Consider the following 12,896-nt stretch of genomic DNA (forward strand, 5'->3'; position numbering starts at 1 on the left):
AATTGCTACCACATGAAATGGTTGAGGTAAATGATATAGATAAATTTAAGGGGACGCTAGGTAAGCAGATGAGGAAAGATGGAATAGAAGGACGGACTGACTGGTTTAGATAAAGTGTTCAATATGACCTCAGTTGTAAAATCAATATAAATTATTTAAGCTACTATTACCCAGAAAACAAAGTATTTCTTGTTTTTTTTTAAAAGGAAATCATAAATATGCAATACTGGTATGGGCCATGTGGACCAATCAGCTGTTTCTGTGATGTCCACTCAATAATTCTCTGCAACAACTGCACAAATGCATGGGCTGGCAATCAGCAAGGGCTGCTTGTAAACATAGTCAGAGACACCATCGAATGAAAACTGGAAGGTGAAATACATGTAGGGATGACAAAAGAAAGCCAGCTCAGTAAGACTGAGGGAAAAAAAGAAGCAGCACCAAAGAGGGGTTATTTTCCCTCTCTGGGCAGGAGAGAGGAGCTCTGTCCACGCAGAATATTGTGGGTGGGCTGCTCAAAGTTTCTGTTTGTTGATTCTGTCAAAGTCATGGATGGCAAATGGCAGCTAGACATGTGAGACAATGGACAGGCTAACTTATTACAATTAAATGAGAAGCCGCATTCAGTTTAGCTGTCCATAGGCACAATGCAGATTGAATATAGCAAAGAAACAGAAGTACCTCGTGAATGTGGATCATCATAAAACTTTTTTGACCGATTGAATGATCTATAACATTGACTGCATGCTCATCTGTTCAATACAACCTCAGTGATAAAATCAATATAAATTATTTAAGCTACTATTTCAGCAAGCAAGGTATTTTTTTTAAAGTCATAAACAAATACAAGTACTGCAAGGAATATTGATATAATTTCTAGGGTATTTCGAATACTTCATCTATTAAGCACAAGGTGTAACAAGAATTCATCCCTCCATTATCCACACCTCATGGCTTTTGGAGCAAGAGGTGATATTATAATGAGCACCTCACTGCTGTCCTTTGTTATCTGTCTATTGAAGCAACATCATTTTCTGCCTTAAATGGAAATGTTAATCAGGGTAAATAGTTTTCCATGAAAACTGTTAATGATTTGATCTCTTGGGCTGCAATGAATTGTGACAACAACATGAACAAATTATAAATTCAGAGTGTCACTAAGCCAAGGAAAATGATATGTAGATTCATTTGATACTTTACATCTGAGTGGATATCTTTTCAAGGAAGGAGCTTTGTCACTTTCAGCCTAATAGTTACCACTTCAAAACAAATATACAAGTTGAGGACTATTTATCCACTATAGGCAGCTGAATGTGTTTAAATATCTGTACAATGATCACTTCCTTCCTATTTTACTGTATTCTTGAAGGTTCATTAAAAACAAGAACAGTCTTGCAATTCAGCAGGAAGTGGATATCAGGAATACTAAGGACTTTAAGATCATAAGATTAGGAGCAGAATTAGGCCATTTGGCTCATCAAGTCTGCTCCATCATTTGATCTGGTTGAATATTTTGCAATCCTATTCTCTTGAGTTCTCCGCATAATCTTTGATCCCCTTACTAATCAAGAGCCTATCCATTTCCGTCTTAAGTATACTCAGTAACTTGGCATCCACAGCCTTCTGTGGCAATAAGTTTCACAGATTCACAACATTCTGGCTGAAGAAACTTCTCTTCGTCTTTGTTCTAAAGGGTTGTGCATTCACTCTGAGGCTGTGCCCTTGGGTCCTAGTCACTCTTAAGAATAGAAATATTTTCACTCTATCCAGTCCTCCCCCTCTTCCTTCTAAATTGCATCAAGTATAGATTCAGTTTCCTCAACTGCTCCTCATATGACAAGTCCTTCATCTCCAGAGTCATTTTTTCTAAACCTCTTGTGGAGTGATTCCAAGGCTAGCAGATTCTTCCTTAGATATGGGATCACAATATTCTAAATTGACCAGTGTCTGACCTTGGTCGTATGCAACCTCAGAGTACATCCCTGCTCTTGTATTCTAGCCCTCTTGAAATGAATGTCAAATTGTATTTGCCTTTCCTTACTGCCAACTGAACCTGCATGCTAATCTTCAGACAATCTCAAACTATGTCTATTCTTCCTATCAAAGTGCTAAACATTTCCCACATTGTATTTCACTTGCCACTCCTTTGTCCACTTTCCTATGCTATCTAAGTCCTTCTGCAGCCGCCCTGCTTCTCAACACTACATGTCCCTCCTCCTATCTTTGCGTCATCTGCAAACTTAGCAACAATGCCCTCAGTTCCTTCCTTAATGTAGAACGTGAAGAGTTGAGGTCCCAACATGACCCCTGCAGAACTTCATTAGTCATCTACTGCCATCCTGAAGAAGACCCCTTTATGCCCACATTCTTCGGCGAGATAACCAATCCTCTGCCTATGCCAGTACCTTGCCACTAATACCATGATCTCTTAGCTTATTTGGCAGCCTCCTGTATGATATTTTGTCAAAGACCTTCTGGAAATACAAATAGATCATGTCCATGGCTCTCCTTTGTCTGACTTACTTGTTTCCTTCACAAAGGACAGAATCAAATGCTCCACTAAGTTATAAATGTGCTTAAACCCAATGACTAATACCTTGATTTTTAACTCAAGTTGTCAATGTGATGTCACCCAGTCAATTGGCAGCTTGCCTTAAATCACCAACATGAGGGTCCTGGACTTCATTTCCAGCCCTGGTGGGGGATGCTGTTGAGGCTGGTGTCAAGTCATGTTTTATACAGAGGGATGATGGCACTATGGAACCTGTAATTAGGCGAATGGGTTCTGAGAACGATTGACATTAGAAGGGATATGGATGGTTGGAGTAGGCAGAGCAAGAGATACCCAAGATCTCGTTGTAAAATTCAGGTGAATATCATCCCAACTTGCCCTTACCTTCCCAACCCTCCTGTTGACTTATAGCTTTTTGAAGGCTGGTGCTTGATCCTGTGGGTGGGAACAGGCATTAAGTACACACTAACTACAATTGTGTTGGGGATTGAATGATACTGTTTGACCTCAACACTTGTAATGAAGCCCTGGCCTACTTTTAGCATGGGCCTCATGTGTTGTCAAAAATTAGCCTAATTAAATGTCCTGCATTATGTGGATGGCATGATAATGATGATGTCATGACGATGAGATGATCATGGCCAATATCTTCTGCCATATCAACTTCCCTTCATTCCTGGCACTGTGAGACTATATCCATGGTTCCCTGGTGGATGCATTCTGCTGTTCAAGGTCTTATTTTCCATTAAACAAATGGGTGATGGAACTGGTCGGCTCAGATGAGACACTGAAAAGGTGAAGCTTTAAATACACGAAACAGTAGAATCTTTAATATGCCAGTGCATGCTAATAATGGAAAATTAATCCATTTTGAGGACATTCTGGGGTTGAAGTGTGTGATGAAATATGGCTTTAAGAGGTATATCTTTTTTTAATGAAGAAAGGTTGAGAGACGGATGTCAAGCAGTCTATTCAGAGTCACTAGTGTAATCAGTTTCTGAGGCCTTGGGTTTTTTAAAAGTTGGAACAATAGAAGCAGCCTGAACGGGTGGGGTCAAGGTCCAACAGAACCAGGAGTTTTCATTTTCAGTAGCAGCTGCTGGGGTCTTGAGACTGGGTTTGGAGGCTATAGTACATCTTTCCCAGCTATTCGCTTTCTCGCAGAGCTTATCTTGATGCTTTTCCTCCTGGACTCGGGAAATGCCGGTGAAACGCCTGTGAAACAATCTCTTTTACTGACCTTGTCTTTGCCAAGAGTGTGTTTATCAGAGGTTACTATATTGGGACAGTTACTGTTTAGTAGTTAAATAATCTACTATTCTGTTAAGTTTTCCATTAGAGTTAAGTTATTCCAATTTCTTCTTTCTTTTATTTTATTTTAACTACAGTGTCTGAATAAAGTATGTTTTGCTTAACATCGAATAGTTTGACCGATCAAATTGCATCTGGAATACAACACATTCACCTTTAAAATAAGAAAAAGTTAGGGGCTGGACTGTGTTCTGAATATATTTTTGAGGGGATTTCATCGGGTCCATAACAAATGCATTAAATGCTAGCACAATGCAATGAACACTCTGTGTGAAACTCCATAAACCTTGGCCCAACCCTCTCAGTGAAAGATAGATTGGGCGTGGTGTCAGTAGTCTGTTTCGGATCAGCTGTTGAGCCTTTCCTCCCCAAATACAACTTGACCTATTCTTGTGATCCATAAAATCAATTTTATTTTTAAAACAAATTGAAGTGAGCTAATCTCATATCTGTCCTCCTAAAGCTTTAACAAATTAAAATGCAGGATTCAAAGCTGTTTTGAAGGTGTTGTTTTCAAGATAAAAAGATGATCAATTGAACCCAGTTCTGTGAAACTGTAATTCGATTGTGCATTGTGGTTTCACTGTAAAGTACAGGAAACTAACTGTGAAAGTTTCACAATTCACCAGTGACATTGAGTAATCAGCCTGCAGATATTGGTGCTTTGAGTGCAACTTGAATATATGTGCAGTACAGATAGAAAGAATTGAAGAATGTTTCCATTTTAAGATTGGTTTCAGATCAAAAGGTAAGCATTCTGTGCTTGCGATTACTTTGCCTTTATTAATATTAATAATCTTCATGCCTTTGCTCAGTCTACAGGGTGACTGCTCATTAAATTTATCTAATTAAACTTATGATCCCTCAGAGAAGCCTGAGTTAAATAACATTGTCTCGGTATTCTACATCCATAGTTTACTTTCAAATTATTGAGTGTACATTAGTTGTTCCTGAAATACTGCGAATGGTAGTTTCTACATTATACAACTGAAAAGGTAACCCTTCTTTGAATCTCGAAGTTAAAAATCACACAACACCAGGTTATAGTCCAAGAGGTTTAATTGGAAGCACTAGCTTTCATCACCTGATGAAGGAGTGTCGCTCCGAAAGCTAGTGTGCTTCCAATTAAACCTGTTGGACTATAAACCTGGTGTTATGTGACTTTTAACTTTGTACAGCCCGGTCCAACACTGGCATCTCCAAATCTTGAATCTTCAAGGCCTTGTTCGAGTTGTGCAATATTTATACATATACTGGAATTCACTTGCTTAAGTTTTTTGGTAATTTTCGTCAATCTTCAGTAAAAATACACTCTGACTCCTGATTACTTGCTTAGAATACAAACCGTTTACCTACACAGAACAATTGTTCTTAGAACCACAATGCTTTTTTAATAAAGAAATAACAGGAAAGATCAATGAAGTTGTTGAGTTTATTAGGCATAACATTTACCTGCTAGGCAACTTTGTTTGGTCTTAAAGTGCCACTTTGTCTCTGAAATAGGTTGCGACTGTGTGAACAATTCTGGTGGCAGCCATAGCAACAGGAGAAGGCCAATCAGCCCCTCAAACCTGTTCCACCAGCCACACCAGAAGTTATTTTGGTGAGCATGCTACTGTGCATGGATTGATACTAGCACTGCTACTCAGGAGCTCGATGTTCTTACGAATGCCTTCTCTTAACCTCGGACAGCTGAATGGAAATAAGTTGCCCCTTAGGTCCCTTTTAAATCTTTCCCCTCTCACCCTAAACCTATGCCCTAACTAGTTCTTGTCTCCCCCAATGCAGGGAAAAGACCTTGTCTATCTACCCTATCCATGCCCCTTATGATTTTATAAACCTTTATAAGGTCACCCCTTAGCATCCAACTCGACAGGGAAAACAATCTCAGCTTATTCAGCCTGTCCTTATAGCTAAAACCTTCAAACCTTGCAATATCCTTGTAAATCTTTTTTGAACTCTTTCAAATTTCACAATATCCTCCTTACGTTAGAGAGACCAGAATTGCACACAATATTCCAGAAGTAGCCTAACCAATGTCCTGTACAGCCACAACATGACCTTTCAACTCCTATTTCTGGATCAGAGTGGTGCTAGAAAATCACAGCAGTTCAGGCAGCATCCAAGGAGCAGGAAAATTGACGTTTCAGGCAAAAGCCCTTCATCAGGAATACAACTCCTATGCCCAGTAATCTGACCGATAAAGGAAAGCACACCAAATGCCTTTTAGTGTTCAAGCTTGTTCCCAATTGGAGCACTTTACTCTATCTGTTCTGTCTAGCAACCCATGATTCTGAAAGCCTCCTCAAAGTCTCCTCTCAAATCTCTCTTCTCTGAAAAGAATAAGGCCAGATTTTTCAATCTACATAATTAAAATTTCCTCATGCCTGCCATCATTTTTGTCGATCCTTTTTAAATTCTTTTAAAGCTTTCCCAGAGAGGAAGAAAATGAGGAGATGTGCTCCCAACAAAGTGTACTGTCTGATTTCATGGTCATGGACTTGCAAAAGGTAGCTGATAAAAGCCACACAGTCAACGTTTTAGCAAAGTTGAGTCCATTGGATTAAACAAGAGTTGGCAGTGGACCAACTCATTTGACATATATAATCTACTTGACCTTGCATATGGATGACATAATTCCAAAGCTTGCAAATGAGTCAAAGCTGGGAATTACAGATAGATAAGGTAAAATCCCAATTGTGTTACCAGACCATGGGGCTGCTCCCTTAGTCGAGATGACTATCTGAGAGTCACCATGCATAAGATAATGAGAAGGAGAATCCTTCATGGTAACCTCAGCTACTTTGAACTATGCTGCTGGTATCACTCTGTATTACAAATCAGCTGTCTAGGCAATTGAGCTAACTGATGAGGAGGATCATAGTAGGACTCAAGAGCAGAAGCAGAGTGGTGACTTGGGCATGCAATATTGGCAGAGGGTGTGCAATGCAAGTGAAAAGTGAAGTGAGGCATTTTGGAAAAAAAAAAGGATTGGGAATGTAACTGGTGTAATTTTAGCAAGGGAGCAGGGACAGAGACCTGGTGATCTTCTACTTGACTTCCTGCCTGAAGGCAAGTCTGACCCAGGGCATCATGACCTCAACCACGGGTAAAGCAAGAAGGAAGGTCCTCAAAGAAAACAAAAATAAAAGCCTCAAAGAAAAGTCTTTATAAATCCTTTAGAGGAATAGGGCATAAATGCAAGGACATCATGCTAAACCGTTACACAACACTGGTTAGAGCTCACTTTGAATATTGCATCTAATTGTGAGCACCACACTTTAGAAAAAAACATCAAAGTTTTGGAGAGAATATGAAGGAGATTTACTAGAATGGCACTGGGATGAGAGATCTCAGTTATGTATCGAGACTGATGCAACTGGAATTGTCCTTAGACTAGAGAAGATTAAGTGAAGATTTAACAGAGTTCTTCAGAATTTGCAAGTCTATTCATACAGCAATTGTATTCTTACACAAAAAAGCAACAGCAACAATTCCTTTATGTATCTTGGTGTCAAACTTTGTTATATAATGCTTCTGGGAAGCAGCTTATGTTCAAGGCATGATATAAAGCCTGTGCTGATCCAAATCCACTGTCTAAAACTATCGCCCAATTCTTAAGGATCTGTATCCCTCTGCTCCCCACCTACTCATGCATCTGTCCAGACACACCCTAAATGAATCTACCGTGCCTGCCTCCAGTACCTCTGCTGGCAATGAGTTCCAGGCACCTACCACCCTCTATGTAAAGTACTTTCCACGTGTATCTCCCTGAAACTTTTCTCCTCTCACCTCTTGTTATTGAATGCCTCACTTCACTTTTCACTTGCATTGCACACCCTCTGCCAATATTGCATGCCCAAGTCACCACTCTGCTTCTGCCCTTGAGTCCTACTGTGATCCTCCTCATCAGTTAGCTCAATTGCCTAGACAGCTGATTTGTAATACAGAGTGATATCACCCTGGGAAAAAGCTTATCTCTATCCACCCACTCTGTACCCTTCATGATTTTGTAGATCTTAATCAGGTCCCCCCTGAAATCTCCTTTTTTCTAATGAAAACGATCCTAACCTACTCAACCTCTCTTCATAGCTAGCACCTTCCACACCAGGCAACATCCTTGTAAACCTTCTCTGCACCCTCTCCAAAGTGTCCACATCCTCTTGGTAATGTGGTGACCAGAACTGTACACAGTATTCTAAATGTGGCCGAACCAAAGTTTTGTACAATTTTAACAAGACCTGCCAGCTCTTATACTCAATACCCCGTCTGATGAAGACATGCATACCGTATGCCTTTTGGACCACTTATTCACCTGTGCAGCCACCTTCAGGGTACAATGGACCTGAACTCCCAAATCTCTCTGCTCTCAACTTTTCCCTAGGCTTTTCTGTTTACAGTATAGTTTGCTACCGAATTAGACCTCCCAAAATGCATCACCTCACATTTGCCTGGATTGAACTCCATCTGCCACCTCTCTGCCCAACTCTCCAGTCTATCTATATTCTCCTCTATTCTTTGACAATCCCCTGTGCTTTCTGCTACTCCATCAATCTTCGTGTCATCTGCAAACTTACTGATCAGATCAACAATGCCCTCTTCAAGATCATTTATGTAAATCACAAACAACAGTGGCCCCTAAATATAATTAGTTGTTCTTTTACAATAAAGCAACAATGATTATGCCCAGTAGGCCATCAATTTGATGTTAGGAACTGTTCAGTTAATCATTTATTCATTGAGGACTGGAAGGAAATGTTATTGATCACGAGCTGTGAGAATGGGAAGCAATGCTAATAAAATGAACATACTAACACAAACATATGAGTAAGAGTCAAGAGCAGGTCACCTGACTCTTCAAGCCTGTTCTACTATTAACTAAGGTCATGGTTAATCGGATTTTAATTCCACATTCCTGATAATCTTGCATCTCCTCAGTAACCAAGAGTCTATCAATTGGTGCCTTCAAAATATTTGAAGATTCTGCATTCACTGCCTTTGGAAGAAAGAAATTCCAAAGACTCACAACCTTTGGAGATGAAAAAAAAGTTTCTCATGTTTGTTTTAAATGACCACTGTCTTACATTTAAACTCTAACCCCTATTTCTAGACTCTTCCATAAGAGGAAACATTGTTTCAACATCCAACTGGTCAAGGAGAACGTGAGGTCTGCAGATGCTGGAGATCAGAGTCAAAACATGTGCTGCTGGAAAAGCGCAGTTGGTCAGGCAGCATCCGAGGAGCAGGAGAATCGACGTTTCGAGCATAAGCTCTTCATCAGGAATAAGGGGTTGGCCCAAGGGAGCTGAGAGATAAGTGGGAGGGAATGGGGCTGGGTGAAGGTAACTTGGAAGGGATAGGTAGATGAAGGTGTGGGATGATGGTGATAGGTGGAGTGGAGGATGGAACGGATGGGGGCGGATCGGCCAAGTCAATATGTTTCAATTAAGTCACCTCTGGCTCTTCGAAACACCAGAAGATGCAGGTCTACCCTGGAAAGCCTTTCCTGATAAAGCAATTGCTTAATTTAGGTATTAGTCTAAGTAAACGTTCTTTGAACCACTTCCAAAACAACAACATTCTTCCATAAATACTAGGAGCCCAGGACCCTACACTGTACACTGCAGTCTCACCAATGCCCTGTATACCTGAGGTATAACTTCCCTATTCTCACAGCCAATTCCCTTTGCAATAAACCATAACATTTAACAGATTTCTTTGCAGTACTTGCATCCTAAGCTAATGCGATTATCCATGATGACTCCTGGATCTCTGCATCTCAAAGCTCTGCAACCTCTCACCTTTTAGTAATATGCTTCTCTATTATTATTTCCAGCAAAATGGATAATTCCACACTTTCCCCTATGGTTCTCCATTTGCTAGATCTTTGCACACGCACTTAACCTATCGCTATCCCTTTGTAGGATCTTTATGTCCTTTTTACAATTGACTTTCCTACCTACCTTTGTGTTTTCAGCAAATTTAGCCACCATACCTTCAATCCCTTCATTCAAATTATTTATATAAATTGTAAAATGCTCCCAGCAATATTATGCAAATAAAACATGACAAACGTTTCAATGCTGTACATCTCTATGATTCTATAAATCAGATCATCTTCGGTCAATTAGAAATAATCAAACTGAACCAATTAAATTAATCAAGTCAGTTAATGTTTCAATTCCAGAACCAAAGATAATCTAAGTACTTACAAACATGCAGACATCTGAACAAAACAAACACTGACATTCAGCCTCTAAATGACTCAGTTATTGATAGAAATGACTATGCTGTATTCCTCTCAATGAACTCTTCTCCCTGGGCCCTGAAATCAGTTTTAATGCCAGAGTTTGAAAATTCACTATATTGCCTGCTTACTGTTGGCACATTTGTAAACCCAGAGAAGAGTATCAGAGGTGGCACAGTGGCTTGGTAGTTAGCACTGTTGCTTTGCAGTACCAAGAACCTTTGTTTGATTCCCACCGCAGATGACTGTCTGTGTTGAGTGTGCATGTTCTCCCTGTGTCTGTGTGAGTTTTCTCCAAGTGCTTTGGTTTCCTCCCACTATCCAAAGATGTGTGGATTGGCTGTGCTAAAATTGTCCATAGTGTTCAGGAGTGTGTAGGTTAGGTGCATTAGTCAAGGTAAATATATGTATATATTATATATATAGGATAGGGGATGGGTTACTCTTTAGAGGGGTGGTGTGGACTTGTTAGGCTGATGGGCCTATTTCCACCCTGTAGAGATTCTAATTAAATATTGTTTTCAACCTGCACTCACAGAATTACAAGATCCTTTTTCAAACTCAATAAACTATGAACAAAACGAGCCTTCAACTGGACCAGGGGATTACAGTCCCAGTGAAAATTGTGTCCATAAGTTGGAGAATGATATTTTGAGACCTATAATTTTCACTCCACTTCTGTATAATTACAAAACAAGCGAACAACCCAAATCTCTGATGTGCAGCAACAACGTAAAAAATTGAAGAATATCGATATGAAAGAAAATTGGTCGATGAATTATTTTTCAGCAATTATTTTGTAGCTGGTGTATCCAGCAGGTCAATATGAAGCATCTAACTTGTGGGTGTGGAGAGTTAGGAGCCTATTTATTTATAAGTGTTGCTTTGATTCTTATTCTCAGCCTACAGTACTGGCTGTCAGCTAAACAAAACAAAAGAGCCAAATGTACAAGTTTCCCCGTCAGTATACAGCCTTTTATTTATTTATTCATTTTGTGGGATATGGGAGTCATTGGCTGGAGGGACATTTGTTCCCCATCCCTCTTGAGAAGATGGTGGTGAGCTGCCTTCTTGAACTGCTGCAGTCCATCTGCTGTGCGTTTCTTCACAATGCTGTTAGGGAGGAAATTCCAGGATTTTGGCCCAACGACAGTGAAGGAATACTGATATATTTCCAAGTCAAGATGGTGAGTGGCTTGGGAGGAAACTTGAAGGTGGTGGTGTTTCCATATATCTGCTGCCCTTGTCCTTCTAGATGGAAATGGTTGTGGGTTTGGAAGGTGCTGTCTGAGGATTCTTGGTGGACTTCTGCAGTGCATCTTGTAGATAGTACACACTGCTGCTACTGAACGTCAGTGGTGGAGGCAGTAAATACTTGAGATGCAATCAAGTGGACTGCTTTGTCTTGGATGGTGTCAAGCTTATGAGTGTTGTTGGGGCTGGACTCATTCAGGTAAGTGAGGAGTATTCCATCACACTCCATACTTGTGCCTTATAGATAGTAGACAGGCTTTGGGGAGTCATGAGGTGTGTTACTTGCCTCTGACCCGCTCTTGTAGCCACGTATTTATGTGGCAAGTTCAGTTGAGTTTCTGGTCAACGGTAATGCCCAGCATGTTGATAGTGAGGGAATCAGTGATGGTAACACCAATGAATGTCAAAGGGCAGTGGTTAAATTGTCTCTTATTCATAATGCTCATTGCCTGGCATTTGTGTGGCACAAATGTTACTTGCCACTTCTCAGCCCAAGCCTGGATATTGTGCAGATTTTGTTGAATTTGAACATGGACTGCTTCAGCATCTGAGGAGTCGTGAATGGTGCTGAACATTGTGAAATAATCAGCAAACATCCCCACTTCTGACCTAATGATGGAGGGAAGGTCATTGATGAAGCAGCTGAAGATGGTTGGACCAAGGACACTACACAGATGGACTTCTGCAGAGATGCCCTGGAGCTGAGATGACTGACCTCCAACAACCACAATCATCTTATTATGTGTTAGGTATGTCTCTAGCCACCAGAGAGTTTACCCCCGATACCCATTGATTCCAATTTTGCTCAGGCTCCTTGATGTCACACTCGGTCAAATGCAGCCTTGATGTCAAGGGCTGTCACTCGCACCTTCCCTCCGGAATCCAGCACTTTTGTCCGTGTTTGAACCAAGGCTGTAATGGGGTCAGGAGCTGAGTGGCCCTGGCGGAACCCAACCTTAGGTGTGCTGAGCCTCGGAAACTGTGTCCCTTATAACCTCAGGGTAAAGCTTCCGAGGAACTCAGGAAAGATTTGGTGCTGGGATATGCAGTATACAGGCACACCAGCATGTAGAGATATCCTGCCAGTCAGGACCCAGACTCCTGACTTTGCAGAATGGTAAGTCTAAGGGAATAAATCCTGAAAACAATTCTGCTTTGGAACCCAACATATCTAAAAATGTCTCCCATCTGAAAACTTGACCACGCATTTCCCTGCACAATGCTATTCGCTGAATTCTTTTGGGCTCATACAGGACAGGCAAGTTGGTGATGCAAGACCCTGATGGCTGAGCAGTCTAGATCTGCATTCTGAAGAAGACATTCCTGATCTGTTGTACAGAATTTCCACAACATGAGAAACACCAGTTACAAATTGATGGAATCGGTGTTACAGTCTCCAGCACTAGGAGGGACCATTATGCCCAACTGATCAACCAGTGCCCACTTTGTGCTGGGCAGCCTCTGATCCACCATATCTCAGTAGGCACCTGGAGTTTAAAGGATTTTGCTGCTCCTTGGATGCTGCCTGAACTGCTGTGCTCTTCCAGCACCACTAATCCAGAATCTGGTTTC

The 12,896-nt window shown here is 40.8% G+C and overlaps 1 protein-coding gene across 1 annotated transcript in view; it reads left to right on the forward strand.

The window, feature by feature from the left end:
* slc15a4 (solute carrier family 15 member 4) overlaps nucleotides 1-8,949 on the forward strand; it is a 228,407-nt gene extending 219,458 nt beyond the window's left edge. Inside the window, exons 8-9 of the mRNA XM_043715789.1 lie at nucleotides 5,327-5,426; nucleotides 8,934-8,949. Of these exons, the coding sequence (XP_043571724.1) occupies nucleotides 5,327-5,426; nucleotide 8,934 (101 nt within the window). The 3' untranslated portion in view covers nucleotides 8,935-8,949. The remainder of the gene's footprint in view (nucleotides 1-5,326; nucleotides 5,427-8,933) is intronic.
* The last annotated feature ends 3,947 nt before the right edge of the window (nucleotides 8,950-12,896 follow it).

This window comes from Chiloscyllium plagiosum, chromosome 25 (genome assembly GCF_004010195.1).
Source record: "Chiloscyllium plagiosum isolate BGI_BamShark_2017 chromosome 25, ASM401019v2, whole genome shotgun sequence".
NCBI classification, from domain to species: domain Eukaryota; kingdom Metazoa; phylum Chordata; class Chondrichthyes; order Orectolobiformes; family Hemiscylliidae; genus Chiloscyllium; species Chiloscyllium plagiosum.